General features: G+C 41.0%; 1 protein-coding gene across 3 annotated transcripts in view; it reads left to right on the top strand.

The window, feature by feature from the left end:
- The window catches only part of gstcd (glutathione S-transferase, C-terminal domain containing), a 238,736-nt gene extending 216,473 nt beyond the window's left edge, over positions 1–22,263 (top strand). The window contains exons 9-11 of one of the 3 annotated variants that reach the window (XM_072256401.1): positions 9,341–9,371; positions 16,795–16,864; positions 20,477–22,263. In XM_072256401.1, coding sequence (XP_072112502.1) covers positions 9,341–9,371; positions 16,795–16,864; positions 20,477–20,616 — 241 coding nt within the window. In that variant the 3' untranslated portion in view covers positions 20,617–22,263. The remainder of the gene's footprint in view (positions 1–9,340; positions 9,372–16,794; positions 16,865–20,476) is intronic. The other 2 variants (XM_072256400.1, XM_072256402.1) reach the window with 2 other exon arrangements.
- Positions 22,264–23,966: the final 1,703 nt, after the last annotated feature.

The following is a 23,966-nucleotide window of genomic DNA, read 5'->3' as shown; positions in this document are numbered from 1 at the left end:
TTGGTCCTGGCTTTTATGCTGTGGTACTGCTTCCTGGATGGTAGCAGCTGGAATAGATTATGGTTGAAATGGCTTGGGTCCCCAGTGATCCTACGGACCCTTTTTACATACCTGTCCTTGTAAATGTCCTGAATCATGGGAAGTTCACAGCTGCAGATGTGCTGGGCTGTCCGCACCACGCTCTGCAGAGTCCTGCGATTAAGGGAGGTACAATTCCCATACCAAGCAGTGAAAAAGCTAGTCAGATGCTCTCAGTTGTGCCCCTGTAGAAATGTGCTTCTATACTATCAAGGGCCCACCTAAGCTTCTTATGTTAACTAATTTAATTAAATACAAATAACACTAGATCATAAAGTGAAAAAAGTATTTGATATCGCAAATATGTTCTATTTTATTAGTAAACTATAGACTAATATTTTCTCCAATTTCCACATCCCCTCACCTGGGGAATTTTGGCAATCAAGTTGTTCTCAAGTCTATTATTTCTCTTTGCTTTTTCTTTTCTCCTTTGTCTTCCCCCTTCCTCCTCTTATTCAGTTATGCCACCTTTTATTGCTTCCCCCACTAAAACTTTTTCACAACTCAGTGTGGTTTTGTTTCCTAATGTTTTTCCTAGCTTTTACAGAGAGTTGTGGATGTAGCTCAGCACATCATAGAAACCAGCCACCCTCCATGGACCCCGTCTGCATTTCTTACTGCCTCGGTGAAGCATTCAACATAATCAAAGACCTAGCCATTCTCTCTTCTGCCCCCTCCCATCAGGCACAAGGCAAAAGAAAGTCTGAAGACACATCCCAGCAGGCTCCCACTGTAATAATACTATTGAACAGTCTCCTAGTGCAATAAGATGGACTCTTGATTTCACAACTTATGTCCTTGTGCCTTATTGTCTTCCTGCACTGCACTTTCTCTGTAACTGTAACACTTTGTTTTACATTCTGTTATGGTTTTTCCCTGGACTACCTCAATGTAGTGATCTAATGAAATTATCTGTCTGGATGACATGTAAAATGAAGTCTTTCACTGTACCTCAATATGTGACTATTAATAATAAACAAATAAGTCAATTTACCAATAAACTAATTATCCAGAGCACTCCAAAATAATGCATTCCTCCAACCCTGGCCCTTCCTTTCCTTGGTTGTAACAGGAGACATGATACTTCTAGGTCTCTCTATTTTTCTCCCCATCTTTAAGATATGTCTTAAAATTTACTCTTTCACCAAATCTATGGTCACTTGACCTAAAGTTTTCTTTTTTGGCTTGTTGCCAACTTTTGTCTGATAACTCCTTTCTGTGAATTATCTTCAGCAGTTTTACTGTGTTAAAGTTGAAATAAAAGTGCAAATCTTTATTATTTTTCTTTGATTTTCTTTGTGTAGTAATGCATAATTTTAGAAGGCTAGATGGAAGTGACCTCTCTGTAAGAAATATATTCTCAGCATGAATAGCACAATCCAAGCTGAGTATTGGATGAGCCATAGTTCAGGTGGAGAGAGACAACTTAGATCAAGAAAGCAATGATCATTGTAACAATTACTACAGTTAGGAGCAGATAACGCATTGCTTCTTGGGATATTCAATTTAAATTTATTGTGGCAATCCAGATCTTTAATTTTACTCCAAGTATATTCAAATCTTAAAATACTTTTCACCAACCTTTGCTTCTGTACTGCTCAGGGTTCATATAAAGACCGTTTATGTTGTACTGACAGGACAGCTCACAGCAATTTTAACACTATGACCTAACAAAGTAAAAACAGTGCCTGTGAACATTAAGGAGTGGCGTCACGATTCATAAACACATTCTAAACCTCTCACCAGGCCTCCTTCCCCTCCCCCATCACTGAAAATGTTATTATTAGAAGATCAAACTGTAGCTCCTATCTAAAGAGGTGAATGCTTGCAATTACAAAAACCATTATACATTCCGAGCCTTTTATAGCTATAATTGTTTTTCCCACAGGAACTCACAAAACAGTGAAAGAAATCACTTTTTGAAATCAAATGGAAAATTCCAAAGGGTTTAACTTCAACAATATACATTTTATTTTCAAACATTCTCATTTTGTAATGTCTTTTATAGAGTCATAGAACAATACAGTACAGAAACAGACCTTCAGCCCATCTAGTCTGTGCCAAACTGTAATTCTGCCCAGTGCCATTGACCTGCACCTGGACCATAGCCCTCCATACTCCTACCATCCACGTACTTATCCAAATTTCTCTTAATTGTTACAATTGAACTCAAATCCACCACGTCTGCTGGCAACTTGTTCCACACTTGCATTACCCTCTGAGTAAAGAAGTTCCTGCTCAGATTCCCTTTAAATATTCCCCCTTTCACACTTAACCTATGCCCTTTAGTTCTAGACTCATCCATTCTCAGTGGAAACAGCCTGCTTGCATTTACCCTGTCAATTCCCCTCGTAGGTTTCTATATCTCTACCTAAATCTCTCCTCATTCTCCTATGCTGGAGGGAATAAAGTCCTAACAACTTGGGTTCTCAAGTTAGGCACATCCTTGTAAATTTTCTCTGTACTCTTTCAATCTTATTGATAACTTTCCTGTAACTAGGTGACCAGATTAGTAACAGTGCTCCAAATTTTGCTTCACCAATGCCTTATGAAACTTAAACATAACATCCCAACTCCTGTACATAGTTCTCTGATTTATGAAGGCCGGTGTGCCAAAATGTCCATTATGATCCTAACTACCTGTGATATCTCTTTTAAGGAATTATGAATCTGTATTCCCAGATTCCTTTGTTCTCCTGCACTCCTCAGTGTTCGACCAGACACTGCAAGTCCTATCCCGGTTTGTGTTCCCAAAAGTACAACACCTCACACTTGTCCATATTAAGTTCCATCTGCCATTTTTCCAGTTGGTCCAGATCCTGCTGCCAGCTTTGTGAGCCATCCTTACTGCGCACTACACCCCCCTGTCTTGGTGTCATCTGCAAATTAACTGAACCAGTTTACCACATTATCATCCAGATCATTGATGTAGATGACAAAACAACAACAACCCCAACACCGATCCCTGTGGCACACCATCAATCATAGGCCTCTAGTCAGAGAGACAGCCATCTGCCACCGCTCCCTGGCTTCTATGCGGGTCTTTATCAAAGGCTTTGCTAAAGCCTATGTAGGTAGAATCCACTGACTGTCCTTCTTCAACTTTCCTGGTAACCTCCTCAAAAACCTCAATAGGATTGGTTAGACATGACCAATCGCATATAGTATTATGTTGACCATTCCTAATTAGGCCATGTCTAAATCCTTATATATCGTGTTCCGTTGAATATCTTCCAATAAATTTCCCACTACTAATGTCAGGCTCACCTGCCTATAATTTCCCATTTATTTGTTGAGTCGGAAGGATACTATAGGGAGAGTGCAGAGGAGATTCACAAGGATGTTGCCTGGATTAGTGAGCATGCCTTCTGAGAATAGGTTGAGTGAACTTAGCCTTTTCTTCTTGAGTGACAAAGGTTGAGAGGTGACCTGATAGAGGTGTATAAGATGATGAGGGGCATTGATTGTGTGGGTAGCCAGAGGTTTTTTTTCCCAGGGCTGAAATGGCTAACACGAGGGGGCATAGATTTAAGGTGCATGGAAGTAGTTACAAGGGGGATGTCAGGGGTAAGTTTTTCACACAGAGAGTGGTGGGTGCGTGGAATGCACTGCTAGCAAAGGTGGTAGGGTCTTTTAAGAGACTCTTAGATAGGTACATGGAGCTGAGAGAAATAGAGGGCTATGCGGTTGGGAAATTCTAGGCAGCTTCTAGAGTAGGTTACATGGTTGGCACAACATTGTGGGCCGAAGGACCTGTAATATGCTATAGATTTTCTATGTTCTATGTTCTTTTTTGAACAATGGAAAAACATTAGATATCCTCCAATTCTCTGGATCTCACCCATGGCTAAAGACTTTTTAAATATGTCTGCTAAGGTTACTGCAATTTCTGCACTAGCCTTCCACAGGGTCCAGCAGAACACCTTGTCAGTTCCTGGGGACTTCTCCACCCTAATTTGTCTCAAGGCAACAAGCATGTCCTTTTCTGCGATCGGATATAGTCTATGCAAAACTTTACTCTGTGTCCACTACCAAATAAATACAGATGCAAAAAAACACACCTCTTTTGGCTCCATGCATAGATGACCATGCTGATCTTCAAGTGGACCAATTTTGAATTGAATTGACTTTATTTCTTACATCCTTCACATGCATGAGAAGTAAAAATCTTTATGTTACGTCTCTGTCTAAATGTGCAATGCGTAATCAAAGTAATTTATAATAAATGGAACAGTCAATGTAACATAGAAGTACACTCAAATCAGCGTGAGTTAAGTGTGTGTGTATTTATTTATTAAATAGTTAAATAAGTAGTACAAAAATAAAAAAGTAGTGAGGTAGTGTTCATGGGTTTAATGTCCATTCAGAAAGCAGATGGCAGAGGGAAAAAAGCTGTTCCTGAATAGTTGAGTGTGTACCTTCAAGCTTCTGTACCTCCTTCCTGATGGTAACAATGAGAACAGGCATGTCCTGGGGGATGGGAGTCTCTAATGATGGATGCCACCTTCTTGAGGCATTGCTCCTTGAAAACGTCCTAGATACTTCGGAGGCTAGTGCCCATGATGAAGCGGACTAAGTTTACAACTTTCTACAGCTTATTTTGATAATGTGCAGTAGAACATAGAACATAGAATAGTACAACACAGTACAGGCCCTTCAGCCCACAATGTTGTGCCGACCCTCAAACCCTCCTCCCATATAAGCCCCCACCTTAGATTCCTCCATATACCTGTCTAGTAGTCTCTTAAACTTCACTAGTGTATCTGCCTCCACCACTGACTCAGGCAGTGCATTCCACGCACCAACCACTCTCTGAGTAAAAAACCTTCCTCTAATATCCCCCTTGAACTTCCCACCCCGTACCTTAAAGCCATGCCCTCTTGTATTGAGTAGTGGTGCCCTGGGGAAGAGGTGCTGGCTATCCACTCTATCTATTCCTCTTATTATCTTGTACACCTCTATCATGTCTCCTCTCATCCTCCTTCTCTCCAAAGAGTAAAGCCCTAGCTCCCTTAATCTCTGATCATAATGCATACTTTCTAAACCAGGCAGCATCCTCTGTACCCTTTCCAATGCTTCCACATCCTTCCTATAGTGAGGTGACCAGAACTGGACACAGTACTCCAAGTGTGGCCTAACCAGAGTTTTATAGAGCTGCATCATTACATCGCGACTCTTAAACTCTATCCCTCGACTTATGAAAGCTAACACCCCATAAGCTTTCTTAACTACCCTATCCACCTGTGAGGCAACTTTCAGGGATCTGTGGACATGTACCCCGAGATCCCTCTACTCCTCCACACTACCAAGTATCCTGCCATTTGCTTTGTACTCTGCCTTGGAGTTTGTCCTTCCAAAGTGTACCACCTCACACTTCTCTGGGTTGAACTCCATCTGCCACTTCTCAGCCCACTTCTGCATCCTATCAATGTCTCCCTGCAATCTTTGACAATCCTCTACACTATCTACAACAGCACCAACCTTTGTGTCGTCTGCAAACTTGCCAACCCACCCTCCTACCCCCACATCCAGGTTGTTAATAAAAATCACGAAAAGTAGAGGTCCCAGAACAGATCCTTGTGGGATACCACTAGTCACAATCGTCCAATCTGAATGTACTCCCTCCACCACCACCCTCTGCCTTCTGCAGGCAAGCCAATTCTGAATCTACCTGGCCAAACTTCCCTGGATCCCATGCCTTCTAACTTTCTGAATAAGCCTACCGTGTGGAATCTTGTCAAATGCCTTACTAAAATCCATACAGATCACATCCACTGCACTACCCTCATCTATATGCCTGGTCACCTTCTCAGAGAACTCTATCAGGCTTGTTAGACACGATCTGTCCTTCACAAAGCCATGCTGACTGTCCCTGATCAGACCATGATTCTCTAAATGCCTATAGATCCTATCTCTAAGAATCTTTTCCAACAGCTTTCCCACCACAGACGTAAGGCTCACTAGTCTATAATTACCCGGACTATCCCTACTACCTATTTTGAACAAGGGAACAACATTTGTCTCCCTCCAGTCCTCCGGTACCATTCCCGTGGACAACGAGGACATAAAGATCCTAGCCAGAGGCTCAGCAATCTCTTCTCTCGCCTCATGGAGCAGCCTGGGGAATATTCTGTCAGGCCCTGGGGACTTATCTGTCCTAATGTATTTTAACAACTCCAACACCTCCTCTCCCTTAATATCAACATGCTCCAGAACATCAACCTCACTCATATTGTCCTCACCATCATCAAGTTCCCTCTTATTGGTGAATACCGAAGAGAAGTATTCATTGAGGACCTCGCTCACTTCCACAGCCTCCAGGCACATCTTCCCACCTTTATCTCTAATCGGTCCTACCTTCACTCCTGTCATCCTTTTTTTCTTCACATAATTGAAGAATGCCTTGGGGTTTTCCTTTACCCTACTTGCGAAGGCCTTCTCATGCCCCCTTCTCGCTCTTCTCAACCTCTTCTTAAGCTCCTTTCTTGCTTCCCTATATTCCTCAATAGACCCATCTGATCCTTGCTTCCTAAACCTCATGTATGCTGCCTTTTTCCACCTGACTAGATTTTCCACCTCACTTGTCACCCATGGTTCCTTCACCCTACCATTCTTTATCTTCCTCACCGGGACAAATTTATCCCTTACATCCCGCAAGAGATCTCTAAACATCGACCACATGTCCATCGTACATTTCCCTGCAGAAACATCATCCCAATTCACACCCGCAAGTTCTAGCCTTATAGCCTCATAATTTGCCTTTCCCCAATTAAAAATTTTCCTGTCCTCTTTGATTCTGTCCTTTTCCATGATAATTATAAAGGCCAGGGAGCGGTGGTCACTGCCCCCCAGATGCTCACCCACTGAGAGATCTGTGACCTGACCCGGTTCATTACCTAGTACTAGATCTAGTATGGCATTCCCCCTGGTCGGCCTGTCCACATACTGTGACAGGAATCCATCCTGGACACACTTAACAAACTCTGCCGCTTCTAAACCCTTGGAACTAATCAGGTGCCAATCAATATTAGGGAAGTTAAAGTCACCTATGATAACAACCCTGTTATTTTTGTACCTTTCCAGAATCTGCCTCCCAATCTGCTCTTCTGTATCTCTGCTGCTACCAGGGGGCCTATAGAATACCCCCAGTAGAGTAACTGCTCCCTTCCTGTTCCTGACTTCCACCCATATTGACTCAAAAGAGGATCCTGCTACATTACCCACCCTTTCTGTAGCTGTAATAGTATCCCTGACCAGTAATGCCACCCTTCCTCCCCTTTTTCTGCCCTCTCTATCCCTTTTAAAGCACTGAAATCCAGGAATATTGAGAACCTATTCCTGCCCTGGTGCCAGCCAAGTCTCTGTAATGGCCACTACATCGTAATTCCATGTATGTATCGAAGCTCTCAGTTCATCACCTTTGTTCCTGATGCTTCTTGCATTGAGGTACACACATTTCAGCCCTTCTACCTTACTGTCTTTACACCGTTTTTTCTGCTTCTCTTTCCTCAAAGCCTCTCTGTATGTTAGATCTGGCTTTACTCCATGCACTTCTTTCACTGCTCTATCGCTCTGGGGTCCCATCCCCCTCGCAAATTAGTTTAAACCCTCCCGAACCATGCTAGCAAACCTACCTGCAAGGATATTGCTCCCCCTCGAGTTCAGGTGCAACCCATCCAATCTGTACAGGTCCCACCTTCCCCAGAAGAGATCCCAATGATCTAAAAATCTAAAACCCTGCTCCCTGCACCAACTCCTCAGCCACGCATTCAACTGTCATCTCCTCCAGTTCTTACCATCTCTGTCACGTAGCACTGGCAGCAATCCTGAGAACGTCACCCTCCTGAGACCCCCGCTCCCCCATACCAGACAGTGATGCAGCCACTTAGAATACTCTCCATGGTATATTTGTATAAATTTGCGAGGGTCTTTGGTGACATACCAAATCTCCTTAAGCTCTTAATGAAATATAGCCACCGTTGTGCCTTCTTTGTAGCTGCATCGACATGTTGGGCCCAGGGTAAATCCTCAGAGATTTTGACACCCAGGAACTGGAAGTTGCTCACTCTTTCCACTTCTGATCCCTCTCTGGGAATGGGTGTGTGTAACCCTGTCTTACCCTTTCTGAAGTCCACAATCAGTTCGTTGGTCTTATCTGTGTTGAGTGTAAGGTCTCAGTTTCCCTCTATAACCATGGTTCCACAAACCTGTTGCCCTTGTCTTTTATTCTAACAGGAACATACAAACTCAGTACTCTTAAAATTTCACTTTTGAAGGCTCCCACTTATCAAGCATCCCTTTGCAAGAAAACAACCTATCCCAATACACAGTTGTCAGATCTTTTCTGAAGCCATCAAAATTGGCTTTTCTCCAGTTTAGAATCTCAAATTGAAGACTAGTCCTGTCCTTCTCCATAATTATCTTGAAACTAATGGAATTGTGATCACTACAAACACATCTGTCACTTGCCCTATCTTATTCCCAAATTGAAGATTCAGTATTGTACTGTCTATTTGGAACCTCTATATATTGTTTAAAGAAACTTCCTGAACGCACTTGGCAGACTCTATCCCCTCGAATCTTTTTACAGTGTGGGAGCCCCAGTCAATATGTGCAAAATTAAAATCACCTATTATCACAACCTTATTTTTCTTGCATCTGCCTGCTATCTCTCTACAAACTTGCTCCTGTAAATCCAACTGACAGTTATGAGGTGCATAATATAATCCTAATAATGTGGTCACCTCTTATTCCTCAGTTCCAGATTCCATCTGTTTACAGAGTATTAGTTAACATATCAGTTATTGCTGGTGTTGCTGGAGGACCCTATTAGTAACGGAACCAGTAGACAGAACTACTCTCTAGCCTTTAGCACAATGGCATGGATTCAGGATAGCAGGCAAGAGGCCAGGAGTAGATCACTCATCCACCATTTGGTTGCTTGATGTGATTGATTCATTTTAGAATTTAGGTGCTGTCAAAAAGTTATTAGAAGTAATTGTGTCATTTTGTTTTTGCTTAATAATTATGTTTGCTTCCAGTAAAGTTTTTTTTATTCTTAAGATGCACATATTCATGAAATAGTGATAAGTATTTTTAATGAAATCCTATACACTTATCTACATTTGGAATATATAGAAAATTGCCCATAAACACTTATGCGAAAGTATTCACAATACATAGTGAAATGAGTACCACTGCTTGTGTTAAATGTTATTATCAGATGTAAGTTCTAATAGTTAAATTTGATTTCCCTTTTTAGCCAAAAATTCAAGAGTGTTTTGTCATATAAGGTACGTAGCATTTTACTTAACAGCTTGTATGTTATTGCTGAAGAACATTATGTGTGCAGACTCTAATGACCTTGCCATTTAATGATATAACAGTGTGCAAGCTATAAACAAAAATGGTTCTCCAGACTTACTGATGTCTGAGCTAATATGGGTCCTGAAGTAGTCAAGCACTTTGGATTTCGTTTATTTATCTGTTCATCTTAATCATTTTATATTAGCACAATCTCATTCATTTACTAGAACATTCAATACATGCGTTCATTTATTTTATAAGAAAATGAAGGTGGAAAAGACCCAAGCCTCCTTTGCTATTAAATAAGATTATGCTTAATCTTCTTTCTCATCAGTCTCCCAGCCCTCATATCCCTTGATTTTGTTTATAATCTTTCGGAGGAAGAGAGACCAAATACAGCCAACAACTATTGTTTTATTCTGGCTGTCATTTTTATAAATATTTCCTGTTATCACATTCTTACTGTTAAAGATCACACTTTGTACTGATTTCTGAAGAGAAATATTGTTATTTCTGTTTATGGTCCACCAGTTCTACTTTATTCATTAGGCAAATTGAGCATTTTTGTAGAGAAATGGAACATTATTAGTCAGTGTAGATATGCATGGAGATCACTTACTAATGGTGTCATTGGTGTTGGGGCCATTGTTAACAATTTCATAATGTTTTGTGGGGAAATGATTTGCTGATCACGATTTAAGAATCTTTGCAAACAGATTAAGATAAACTGGATTTCAACCAGTGGTTCCCAAAGCGGACGATATCATCTCCACACGCAACCCCCCCCCCCCCCCCCCCGGCCTGAGAGTTTCTAAGGGGGTGATAAAGATAAAGGGGTATTTACTTCAAGGGGATTAGAATATAAAAGCAAGGAGATAATGCTGAGATTTTATAAGACATTAGTCAGGCTGCTCTTGGGAGTATTGTCAACAGCTTTGGGCCCCATATCTCAGAAAGGTTGTGTTGTCATTGGAGAGGATATAGAGGAGGTTCATGAGGACAATTCTGCTAATGAGAGAGGAGTGTTTGGCAGCTTTGGGCCTATACTCACTGAAATTTAGAACAATGTCGGGGGGGGGAGGGGAGGTCTCATTGAAACCTACTGGATGTTGAAGGGAGTAATAAGGTGGATGTGGAGCGTATGTTTCCCATGTGGGGGTATCCAGAACTAGAAGGCACAGCCTCAACATTGAGGGATGACCTTTTAGAACGGAGGTAAGGAGGAATTTTTTAGCCAGAGAGTGGTGAATCTGTGATGTGCACTGCCACAGACTGTGGTGGAGGCCAAGTCCATGAGTATATTTAAAGTAGTTGATAGTTTCCTGATTGGTCAGGGCATCAAAGGATATGGTGAGGAGGCAAGTGTACAGGGTTCAATGGGGTAAAGTTCAGAATCTGCCCTTTCGAATGGTCTTCACCGCATCTCTGGCCCATGGCCCAACTATGATATAGCTGCTCCACTTTATGTACCTTTTGGCAGAGGGTCAGGTTTTACCTGAGCTATGATGACATCATAACTTCCCCTTTATTGATTGTAGCATTTGAGGTTGGACAACAGTATGAGATTGACCATAGTCATTAATCCATAACAAAAATGGCAGAAGCAGGCCAAATGAAAAAGAAGTGTAGACAGTATCTGAAATATGGATTTATACTAGCACCAAGCAACCAATAGCAGGCAATGTGTCTATTGGCTGAAAAAGTTTTTTTTTTCACAAATGGGGCAATGAAACCATCCAGGCTCCTTGAAAACATTTGAAGCAAATACACTCTGACAAAGCAAATAAGAACTTGGCTTATTTTCAGTCACTTTGTGAAAACTTTCAGAAATGAAAACACCTCAAAACAGGTTTGCTAGCACTTCACAATGAAACAGTGATGGTTTGCATGCTTCATACAACATTTCATTGCTCATTGCTAAATCTGGAAAGCCCAATACAATGGAGAAAAATTGATTCTGCCAGCAGTAAGGGAGGTTAACCGTATGGTTTGCATGAGTCACCAGACTAAAGATGATGCCGCGTATGGCGGCTGTGTTGCAAGCTCCATATGAACCTTACAGTGTACTGCTAATTTCTGCAATTTCCTTCACATTTCTTGTTCAAGAAGCTGATAGTTACATCAGATATGATAGACTGACTTTTCTGAACATCGTGAAGATGGCATTTACCCGCAATGTGCCACCTTTTCTACATTGCGAACCCTTGCTTACACGATCCATGGAAGGCTCATTTATTACACCTCTGCTACCTTGGAAGCAGCGCCGGAGGTGAGGGAGAAGGGCTGGCATCCTGGTGAGGTTGTGATGGCGTGCTAACCGGCTACCGCTCCCTAGCATACTCCTGGCTGATGTTCAGATCCTGGACAATAAGTTGTGCGAACTGAGAGCCAGAACTTCCTATCAGCGGGAAACAAAGGAATGTAATGTTTTGTGCTTCGTGGAGACCTGGCTGACGCAGGAGATAATGGATCACGCTAACGAGCCCTCTGGGTTCTCCCTGTTCCGAGCAGACAGGTCAAAAAACCTGTCTGGGAAGAGTAAAGGAGGTGGGGCATGCCTTACAGTCATTAATGCTTGGTGCGACCCCCCAGAATGTGCATACCTCAAACCCTTTTGTTCTCTGGATCTGGAGTATCTTGTGGTGGTGTGTAGACCTTGCTGGCTGCTTAGGGAGTTCACGGCTGTTATTATCACAGCTGTGTACATTCGACCACAGGCTGATACTGACCTGGCTCTCAAGGAACTGTATAAGACCATCGGCACCCCGGAGACTGCACACCCAGAGGCTGCCTTCATTGTCGCCAGAGACTTTAATAGAGCGTCACTGACTAAAGACTCTCGGAAGTCTTGTCAACATATCCAAGTGAGCACGTGGGGAGATAGCATACTTGACCACTGCTACTCTCCATTCTGCAATGCTTACGAAGTGCTCCTCTGTCTGCCGTTTGGAAAGTCAGATCACTCCATCTTGCTTCTGCCAATGTACAGGCAGAAGCTGAAACATGGGGCAGCCATAGCTAAAACTGTCCACTGTTGCTCTGACCTATCAGTCTTCATGCTACAGGACTGCCCGGATGTAGTCAGCTGGAATGTCTTTCATGATGAGGATGTTTCCGAGTTTACGGATGGGGTCATGAGCTTCATCCGGAAGTGCATTGAGGATGATGGCCCCCAGATATTGGTCAGGGTCTATCCAAACAGAAACCCTGGATCAGCAGTTCTGTGTGAGCAGTCCTTACCACGTGGGGCAGAGCTTACATTGCCAGTAATCAGCAGGAACTCAAGAAATGCAACTACAATTTATGCAAGGTCATCAAGGCAGGGAAATGGCAATTCAGGGACAAGATCCAGACACAACTGTCCACCAACAACACACACAGCTTATGGAAAGGTCTGCACATCGCAGACTTCAAAGCTAAGTGATTCTGCCAACATCACTGCCTCTCTCCCAGATGAGCTAAATCTCTTTTACTCTCGGTTGGTTGTCACCGACAGTGAGCCCCCGAGGAGAGCCGCCAAAGCAACCTGCACCTTAGTATCAGGTACACAGGTGTTTCCAACGAGTGGACAGTCGCAAGGCTGCCGGACCGGACGGCATCCCAAGACAGGTATTCAGGATGTGCGCGGCACAACTGGCAGGTGTGTTTATAGACATTTTTAATCTCTCCCTCTCCTGGTGTAGAGTGCCCTCCTCCTTCAAAACATCCACCATTGTTCCTGTACCTGAAAAGACCAAGGTAACATATCTGAACGATTGGTGTCCTGTCACATTTACCTCAATAATGCTTTGAGAGGCTGGTCAAGTACTACATCTGCAGCTTGCTACCACCCACACTGGACCCCTTACAATTCGCCTACCAACACAACTGATTGACATAACGCAATAGCCACAGCACTACACACCTGAAGAAGAGGGATGCTTATGTGAGAATGCTGATCTTGGACTACAGTTCAGCATTCAACACCATAATTCCCTCCAGACTTGACAAGAAGCTCAAAAACATCGACCTTCGCCCTGCCTTGTGCAGCTGGATCCTGGACTTTCTGTCAGGTTGCCAGCACGTGTTAAGAGTGGGCTCCCTCACCTCTGCCCCTCTGACCCTCAACACAGGTACCCCTCAGGGCTGTGTCCTTAGCCCCTCCTTTACTTTCTGTATACCCATGACTGTGTTACCACCCACAGCTCCAATCTGCTAATTACATTTGCTGACAACGTTACATTGATTGACCTAATCTCAAATAATAATGAAGCAGCCTACAGAGAAGTCATCACTGTGACACAGTGGAAAACAACCTCTCCCTCAATGTCACAAAAACAAAGGAGCTGGTGTGGACTATAGTAGGAATAGAGTCAGGCTAACCCTTATTTACATCAATGGATCTGGGGTTGAGAGGGTGAACAGCTTTAAGTTCCTCGGTATGCACATCACCAAGGACTTCACGTGGTCTGTACCTACAGTCTGTGTGGTGAAAGAAGCACAACAGTGCCTCTTTCACCTCAGACGGTTGAAGAAGTTTGGCATGAATCCCTAAATCCTAAGCACTTTCTACAGGGGGACAATTGAGAGCATCCTGACTGGCTGCATCCCTGCCTGGTATGGGAACTGTACTTCCCTCAATCTCAGGACTCTTCAGAGTGGTGCGGATAGCCCAGTGCATCTGTAGATGTGAACTTCCCACTATTCAGGACATTTACAGAGACGTGAGTCAAAAGGGCCCGAAGGATCACTGGGGACCTGAGTCACCCCAACCACAAACTGTTCCAGTAGCTACCATCCGGGAAACGGGGCTGCAGCAGAAAAGCCAGGGCCAACAAGCTTCGGGACAGCTTCTTCTACCAGGCCATCAGACTGATTAATTCACACTGACACAATTGTATTTCTATGCTATATTGACTGTCCTGTTGTACATACTATTTATTACGAATTACTATAAATTGCACATTGCACATTTAGACAGAGACATAATGTAAAGATTTTTACTGCTCAAGTATGTGATGGATGTAAGAAATAAAATCAATTCAATTAAAGCGATTCCGCTCAGTGACAACTCTTTTCAAAGATGAATAGATAAAATGTTTGAGAATGTGGAAGACACATTGTACAACATAGTTAAGACAACAGAATTTGCTCTGCAGTTTGATGAGTCAGCTTTGCTGGGCAACAAATTTTTGCTTCTTGGTTATGTTCACGATATAAAATATGAAAGCATGGTTCAAGAGTTGTTATTTGCAAGGAAAATAGAAACAGTTACAGGGTTGTTGAGCAGTTTTTCAAAGAGAAGAACAATCTGCTCACCAGCATTCTTGTTTGTGCAACAGATGGGGCACCAGAATGGGGTTATTACTTCTTCGGAAAAAGCTTTACCTAACATATTTACTTTTCACCGTGTAATTCACAGACAACATCTTGTTGCAAAGAAATGTAAAGTGATCAGCTGCATAGATCATTAAATACTGTTATCACAGCGGTAAATAAAATCAAGTCCCACACTCTCAATGCTTGACTGTTTCAAAAGGAGAGCCGCTTGAGATGCTTTTATGCATTTTTTGAAACTGTGATAAAACTCTTTGAGGACTCAAGTGCTTAATTCAGTAATCAACTCAAGAATATTAGGTATGACATTACTTATTTGTCAGAAATATTTGCAACGTTTAACGAAATCAGTCTTCAATTGCAAGGAAATGATGTGAAACTTATCAAAATCAAATCAGTCATCTCCAGGTTTCTGTCCCAAGTTAACCCTATTAAGTGCAGTTTTGGCCATCATGACCTTTTCCAATTTCCGAACTTCTCTGAGTTGGAAGGAAAAGAAGGAATACCAGATAATGATCTTCAAATATACTGTGCCTACCTGGATGAGCTGCATGAAAACATATCAGATAGATTTCTGGGTCTTCTCTTGATTCAAATTCCAGATTGGGTAATAAATTCATTCCTGAACACTTGCAATGAGGAATTAATAGGAAGGATGGAGGAAGAAGAACTGATCTCTCTACAAAATGACTTTGAGCTGAAGCTAAGGTTCAAAAATCATATCAAGACTTTTGGTTGCAGGAAGAAATCTTTAGATGCTATCCTGTACTGTGGAAGAAGGTCAAAATGTTCTTTGTTGTCTTTTCAACATTATATTTAGTGGAATATGGTCTCAGTGTAGTTGTCCAACTTTCTTCAAAGCAGCAAAACAGACTGCAAATTACTGAACATGGGATCTGAGACTCTTTTCTGAGTGACATTCAGGCTGACGTTGAGAAGCTGCTGTCACTGCAGCAAGCCCATCCATCTCTCTGAGAGGTGAAAAATCAATGAACTAGTGAATAATTGAACTACTAATGTATCCTCTAAAGTTGTTCATGAAAACTGTTATTGTAGGTAAGTGGATAAATTATCTTGTTTGTAGCGTTAAATAGATTTGAATATTTTTTGTAATTATTTGTCACTGCTTTGAATTTGCAGTTCCTGTTTTCTTTCACTGTGCTTCATAAATCAAAATTCTTATAGTGTTTATGTAATGGCTGGAAAGGGAGTGAGGGGATCTGGCGATGTGGTTTGGGAGCCCAGGTGGCAGTAGCCCCAAAACATTTTGGAACCACTGGTACAAACTCTAACAAATGATAGAGAAATGCTTTGTTATGTACTTAGCTTCAAGTGTACTTGCACTTCACATAGAACAGAAATTGGTTCAGAAAAATTACTGTTGGCTTTAGTTCATTAATTAAGTTACGTAGCTTAGATATTACAACTAATACAACAAGAGAATTTAACGCCAACAGGACTATTCTATTTACAGAATCTGGATCAAAGAAAACACTTTCTCTTTTTAACATGAAAATTGCATATGTTTAATATAGACCAGATTAGTATTACTGCTTCCAACATACAAAGAAAGTAGCAATTAATGTAATCTAAAAAATTCACCCATATTAAATGGGTTGAACAAGATAATTGTGTCTGTGCAATAGTATTTTATTTGGAAGTGTAGACTGATGGATATGAAAGTAGCCTAACAAGATTGGTGAAAGCTCCACATTTTCAGTAATGCAGTTACTGGTAATTTCAGCAGGTGAACACACTGCTTCAGGTTCAAGATGTTGTCTGTCCTAATTAAAAATTGTTGAGAATAAGAATTATTAGTGCATTCATAAATACTTCTTTAAAAACTCACATTGGAAGTGAAATGGATATTTAGCTGCAAGGCATGTAGATTTACAAATGGGTGTTTTATTTTGAGTTGCCCACTGTTAATGCTTTGAAATACCCTTTGGGATCTGTTCAAATACCAAATCATTTTTCTGTGTTTACTTTTTATTTATTCTTGCATATGCTTTATCTCTGAAGTCGTTAAGTGATTATTTATTGGCAATTGTAAGATTAATTCTGAAATCTTTTGCATTGTTCTTTTTGTTGCAGGAACACATGATTCTGTGCAGGTTTGCAGATCAGACAGCTGTTCAACTCCCTGCTGAGCGCCGGCTAATAGGTACGAGGACAAATACATAGCTGACACTACCTTATAGAATGGTGGAGGAAAATGACTGAATGTATTTCATTTGGCCAGGCCTGGTTGCTCCATTATTCAAAGCATAGAGGCTAGTAATCTCTTAGAATCAACAAATTAATGTGACATGGACAGCAAGCTCAATTTAAGAATGTTATTTTTGGAAATAACTACTGCAAGTTGCTATTAGGTACTCTGTGCCTCTGCCTGCAGCAGCTATTTTAATGAGCTGTTCACTTGGTTCCATTCACTTTGCTCTTTCCCCATTGACCTACAAGTTTTCCCTTCACAGTTACTCACAAATCTCTATTAGAGGGTAGAATTAAATCTACTTCCACCATCCTTTCACCCGCTTTCTTCCTGTGCTTAATAAATGATTCTTAAATTTGTAGGTTCTCTTTGTTTACAAGAGAACTTTTCCCAACTTGTTTTTCTTTCAAAGGCACTGTGATTTCAGACATAGTTTTTCACATTTTCCTTTAATGATTGATGCCTTAGAAACAAATCAGCTGCAATCCTGCTTGTTCACCACTGAAGTAAGGGCTGCTTTAATTTCCAGGTTGAGATGAATTCTGTCAGTCAGAGTCAGTCAGGAGTCTGGTGATATCATTTAGAACTTGGACCTATTTTCTCTCCACATCTACTAAGAAACATGTGTACCACAAGGAGAGAGATGCAATATTTAATGAGTACTTGAGCTGGTCTCAGCATATATCTGTCTGGAACTTCTGAATGCATTTTATTTTCAGTTAATAGTAGGGATTTTCTTATTAAAACATTTGATAATGCTCACTTATGTTGCCTTTTACTCCTCTACAGTGCTTGTCTGACAAATCTCCCCATCTACCTTCTAAGCTTTTGTTCCAAGTCTTTAAGAAGCAGCAGTATCTGCCTATTTCCAACCTGTGAGCTGCTGGCAAGGAATGTTTTCTGCATGAGCAGTTTTCTCATAAAATGTTAGTCATGGGATAATTGGGTATATGGCTGGTATATCAATTGGAAAACCGCAGTGTATGTCTTGAACAAGTCACACCCAATTACAGTCAAGTCTTTTTTTGTATCTTCACTTTATTTATTTGATGACAACAAGATTACAGTCTTATATCTCTCAGCACAGTGATGGAAAATGTACTTCTTTTTGTAAGCCTTGTAAAATTATGGAATAGTATAACACAGAAGGATGCTTGTTGTTTTATCTAGTCTCTGCTGGCTGACTCTAGGATGATCTTGAAGGTTCCAGGTGAAGCTTAGCTAAGGTTAATATTAGAGTTCAGAACTGACACAATTTGCTGAAGACCACTTTAGTGGTTGTATTATTGGAAATTATTGAAGGTTATTTGCTTTCCATAATCAGTAGCTGCTAGGAGCACAGGAGGTTCCTTCTCTGCTCCAGCAATACGTCAGCATCATGTGTACCCCTAACCTGTCCTTTAAACCTTACAAAGAAGCATCCATGTTGCAATTTCAGCTCCTTAAATGTTCGTAAACCTTTGTAAAATAAGGTTGAATCTACATAGACATGTTTTACAAAATGTCTTCACTGAGAGGAAAGTTCTAAACAAAGGAGATTTCTAAACCATCATTGAGAACTTAACCAAAACCCAGATCCTGGTATGGAATGACTTTGATCCAAGAATTCTTTTATGAATTTCATGTTCCATTGGCCTAGTTAATCTATTTTCTTACAGATGTCTAAAAAGACATTTGGACAAGTACGTGGATTGGAAGGTTTAGACTCTAAACTTTAGAGGAACATGAGAAAAATGCAGATAAGTGGGATTAGCTCAAAAGGCAACTTGTTGACATGGACAAGTTGAGTTGAGTTAAAGCCTGTTTCTGTGCTGTATAACTTTATGGCTCTACATCTGTCCATTGGACACCTGGGTCTAAGATTCCAAACCAAAGTAGGTTCCAATCTCATTCATATTAACAAGGAGGCTATAACTACTTGTGGAGGGTTAACAGAACTCCTGGAAAGAGTGCTGAGCAGAAAAACCTAAACGCCATCATCCAACACATTATCGTCCACAACTTCCACCATTTTCAAAGGGACCCTATCACTAAACATCTCTTTACCTCCTCCACTTTCTGCAGGAATTGCTCCTTCTGCTATTCCCTTGTCCATTTGACCCTGCCCACTAATCTACCTCCAAGCACTTATCCCTGCAAATGGCCTAAGTGCTACACCTGCCCAAACGCCGCCTCCTACACCTCCATTCAGGGCCCAGACCTTCCAGGTGAGGCAACACTTCACCTGCGGATCTGATAGGGTCACCTATTGTATTCGTTGCTCCTGATGCGGCCTCCTCTACATTGGAAGGACCTGTCATAAATTAGGGGAACCAATTTGTCAAGCATTTCTGCATCATTTGCCACAAGCAGGACTTCCCGGTGGCCAAACATTTTAATTCTAATTTCCATTCCCGTTGTGCCCAGATGGGGCCACTCTCAGGGTGGAGGAGCAACACCTTATATTCCATCTGAGTACCCTCGAACTTGATGGTATGAATATCGATTTTTTTCTTCTTCTGGAAAGAGCAAAATTTCTCTCCCCCCCCCCACTTCCTGTATTCCCCACTTTGACCTTTTACTTCTTTTTACCTGCCTTTCACTTCCCCCTGGGTCCCCAGCCCCTTCACTTTCTCCCATTGTCTATTCTCCTCTCCTATCAGATTCTTTCTTCTCCAGACTTTGACCTTTCCCACACACCTGGCTTCCCCTATCAATTCCAGCTAGCTTCTTTCCCCTCCCACTATATTTTAATTCAGACATCTCCCACCCCTTCCACCTCGGTCTAGAAAAAGGGTCTTGGCCCAAAACATTGATTGTTTACTCTTTTCCTGACCTGCTGAGTTCCTCCAGCATTTCTGTGTGTTGCTCAGAATAACTTGAATTTTTTAGGAAGTATCTTAAGCCAATAATTCAATTTCATGCAGAAAACTTAAAATAACTGAGCCATGTACATTCTGATGCATGTTTGGTTCATATTCGGGTCAAAGTGAACACTTAAGTGTTGTGAAAGCATGACATTATTAGCTGCAGTGCTCTTAACCCACGTGGGAAAACTACTTCAATAAACATAATGAGTGGTTATCAATTTCGGAGCAGTTATTTAATTACCACCATGGTTGTTACTATGGCAAGAGTCTGTTTATTTTATTGGGCTTATTAGATATTAAGTAGACTAAAACAAAATTAATTTTACCGTCTTTTTTTGTAATCTGAATTTGATGCTTTTTGTCAAATATGAGTTATGTTTATTAAACACTTTAAATTATTTAAATTGTGAAATGCCCTGAATGCAGTTCCAACAAATTCAATTTGTGACTCACTGTAAGTTTATACAAAGAGTGTTTCTCAGGGAGTTAACATTCCTTATATAGATAATATTTAAACTGTTCCAAAAAAGACAGATCCAATGACCTTTCAGATCAGATTCAGATTCAAATTTATTTATCATATATACATAAAAACATACAGTGAAATGTATTATTTCTATTAACAACCAGCACACCCAATTATTTTTATGTCGGGTTATGGCTTACTGATTTGTGGTTACCAACAAAAATATTAATGAAATTTCTTTATTCACAGGGAAGAACTGCATGGGCCTTGTGGATCTGGACCGAGCCTGGTCTGCAGAGGAATATGGGTACAAGGTCTATGTGACATCCATGGAACCAGACAGCTGTTCACCAAAAAACAACCTGATAGTGGGTAGTTGTTCAGTCTAAAGTCTTAGTTTAACTACATAATAGCCGAAGACAACAAATAAACTGCTCTGCCATCAAGAAAGATGAGCTGTTTCATTGTGTGTAACTTGATGTCAGTCAACGTTTTACCATTATAAAATTTAAAATGCTGGAATTTTAAAATCAAGCAAACGCTGAAAATCAAGTAACATCTGTGAAAAGAGCAGCAGAGTTAATGTTTCAAGTTTGTAATCAGTTCTGATGAATGATTTACAGTCTGACTTTTTAACTCTTTCTCTCTTTCTACAAATGCTGCCTGACCTGGTTAGTATTTTGAACAATTTCTGTTTTCAGATTCCTAGCATCCACTTTACTTTTAGTTCTTCCTTTTTCCATACTCAACAGCAGCAGTGATGAGGTCATGAGTCATTGCTTACGGTGGAATATCCCTACACCTATGGTTTCCCACAATGACTTAAGTGTAACTATGGAAAATAACCTTTGATTGCACAATCTGACATATTTTAACAAAGAAGCCTCTCCCCTTCACTGCACTTCACTGCCTTTTAAACTACTATTCTATGAATTGACTGATAAATAGAAGTAACTAAACTATTAAGTATAATGGGGAATATTTAGATACTTTTCCTGATTTATTGCATGTTATAATTATTTGGATTATAAAATTCACACTCTTCCTATGTGTTTCAACCAACAAAATAACAGAATCAGAAAATATGGTCTAGTAGAAGTTGAGAATCTGAGAATGTACTTGAGAAGGACGCTGCTAATGGATTATTGTGGGCATGTTTCTGCTTCCTCAGTGAACTGCATGCTGCTGAGGATTCTGTGAAGTCATCCCATCTCAATGTTTCAACTTTGGTAAAAGCAGAGTGTTATTTTCTAGCTGTTTTTTTTTCTGAATGCTTTCTTTTGTAAGATAATGTATTTTTAACACGGACAAACACTTGTAATCAATGTTAGGTAGGTAAAGCTAACATATTTTTAAGGAGTTTTAAGAAAGTAATATAGCTCTAATATAGATAGACATAATTCACAATATTCTTGATATTTCCAGAATTGTTCTGATATTATGGAATTTGATTCTAGCCAAGGGCTATGTATGATTGACAACTTGAGTGTTTCAAGTGAATTGCCATTACTTTGTAATAATGTCTATTAATATTAGTCATTAATATTAGTTGTTTTCCTTGGGATCACTAGATCCTCCTCTGAAAATTTCAAAACCCCATATAAATATTTTGATTAAACAGCCACTTGGAAAGCAACAATGCAGATTGTTTCAGTTTATTGAACGGGTATATGTGTATTAACCTAGATGAAGATGAAGTCAAAATTTAATATTTATATTTAAAATCAATAGCCTACTACGTTATGTAATATATTGCACACCAACAAAATATGACGTTCTCGTGTTCACAAAAGTTTGCATTATACTTGAACTACCCATATGTATTCATATCCAAAAAATTGCAAGCAAACTTTTGCTTCAGAAGTTGCACAAAATAATTTAAGGAAATACTGAATATCCTAGATACTAAACAATATTTATTTTCAAAAGGTTAAACTATAACCTATAGTTTAACCTTTTTTTATACCTCCGGAGTGACTTGGGAACAGTGATCTTGTGCAACACAGTTCGATGGATGTGATTACATATCCCTGTTTCAGCTCGATGCAGCTGAGAATCACAATTGCTTCCAAGGTCTGTACACTTAATGAAAATGTCTTAATATGATTGAATAAACTTTTTCTGCTTAAAACCGATGGAAACAATGCCAATTGTGGCTGCATTTCTCACTGGATTCCTGGCAGCTGCAGGTCAGGAATTCAGGTGCTTTTAAGAAAACGAGGTTTCAGGCTCCAAATACTGACTATCTTGCTGGCAAACGTACAGCCTCTAATGAATAAAATCGAAGACCTCAGAGAGCAAGGGTGCCGTATCAGAGGGACTTTAGGACCACATGCATTCTTTGTTTCACAGAATCCTGGTTAACCCCTTCCATACCGGACACAGCGATTCAGATTGACAGGTTCACTGTACACCATCAGGATAGGACTGTCATGTCTCTCAAAAACAGATTTGGTGGTGTATGCTTCATGATCAACTCCTCTTAGTGCAAACATGTATCAGTGTTGTCCCAATCCTGCCCACCAGACTGGGAATATCTTGCAATTAAGTGCTCTCCATTTTACCTGCCACGGGAGATTTCAGCGATCATTTTGTTAACGGTGTACATTCCACCTCAGTCCAATGTCTAACAGACTCTAGATGATCTGAGCAATGGGATCAACACCCTGACACCTTCACTATAATTTTGGCAGGTTTTAAGCAGGCCTGCCTGAAAAGTAACAAAATAATTACCATCAACAAATCACTTGTAGTACCAGTGAAAACAACACACTGGATCACCGTCAAGAATGCCTACCATGCCATTCCACGCCCACACTTCGGAAAGTCTGATCACCTGGCTGTACTTCTACTCCCTGAGTATAGGCAGAGACTGGGGACTGCGGCACCAGTAGTAAGGACCAAGAAGGCTTGGACAAGGGAAGCACAGGAGCACTTAAAAGACTGCTTTGAAACGGTGGACTGGACTGTATTCAGCGATTCATCTTCGAATCTGCGTGAGTATGCCGCAGTTGTTACTGACTTCATTAAAATCTGTGTGGATGAGTGTGTGCCTATGAAAACTTGCTGTACATTCCCAGATCAAAAGTCGTGGATGAACCAGGAGGTACATCGTCTGCTGAGGGGTAGATCTGTGGCATTAAGACTGGTGGCCTGGCCTGTACCAGAAAATGACTTGCAGAGGACTATTTCAAGAACGAAGAAACAATTCTGAGCAAGGTTGGAGGTGACATCGGATGCACATCAACTCTGCAGTGTTTTCAGGACATTACTTCCTACAAAGCGAAACCCAATAGCATGAAGGGCAGTGATGCTTCACTACCAGCTACGCTCAATGCCTTCTATGTCCACTTTGAAAGGGAGAATACAACTACAACTGTGAAGATCCCTGCTGCACCCGGTGACCCTCTGATCTCTGTCTCAGAGGCCAACGTTAGGCTGCCTAAGGAGGCTGAGCCCTCGCAAGGTGGCAGGTCCAAATGGTGTACCTGGTAAGGCTCTGAAAACTTTGCCAACTATGGCAGACATTTTCAACCTCTCACTGCTATGGTCGGAAGTTCCCACCTGCTCTAAAAGGGCAACAATTGTACCAGTGCCTAAGAAGAGTAATATGTGCAGCCTTAATGACTATTACCCAGGAGCACTCACATCCATGGTGATGAAATGCTTTGAGAGGTTGGTCATGGCTAGAATGAACTCCTGCCTCAGCAAAGACCTGGACCCACTGCAATTTGCCTAT

The sequence above is a fragment of the Mobula birostris genome, chromosome 4, assembly GCF_030028105.1.
Source record: "Mobula birostris isolate sMobBir1 chromosome 4, sMobBir1.hap1, whole genome shotgun sequence".
Lineage (NCBI taxonomy): Eukaryota > Metazoa > Chordata > Chondrichthyes > Myliobatiformes > Myliobatidae > Mobula > Mobula birostris.
This window is presented reverse-complemented; position numbering and strand designations above follow the sequence as displayed.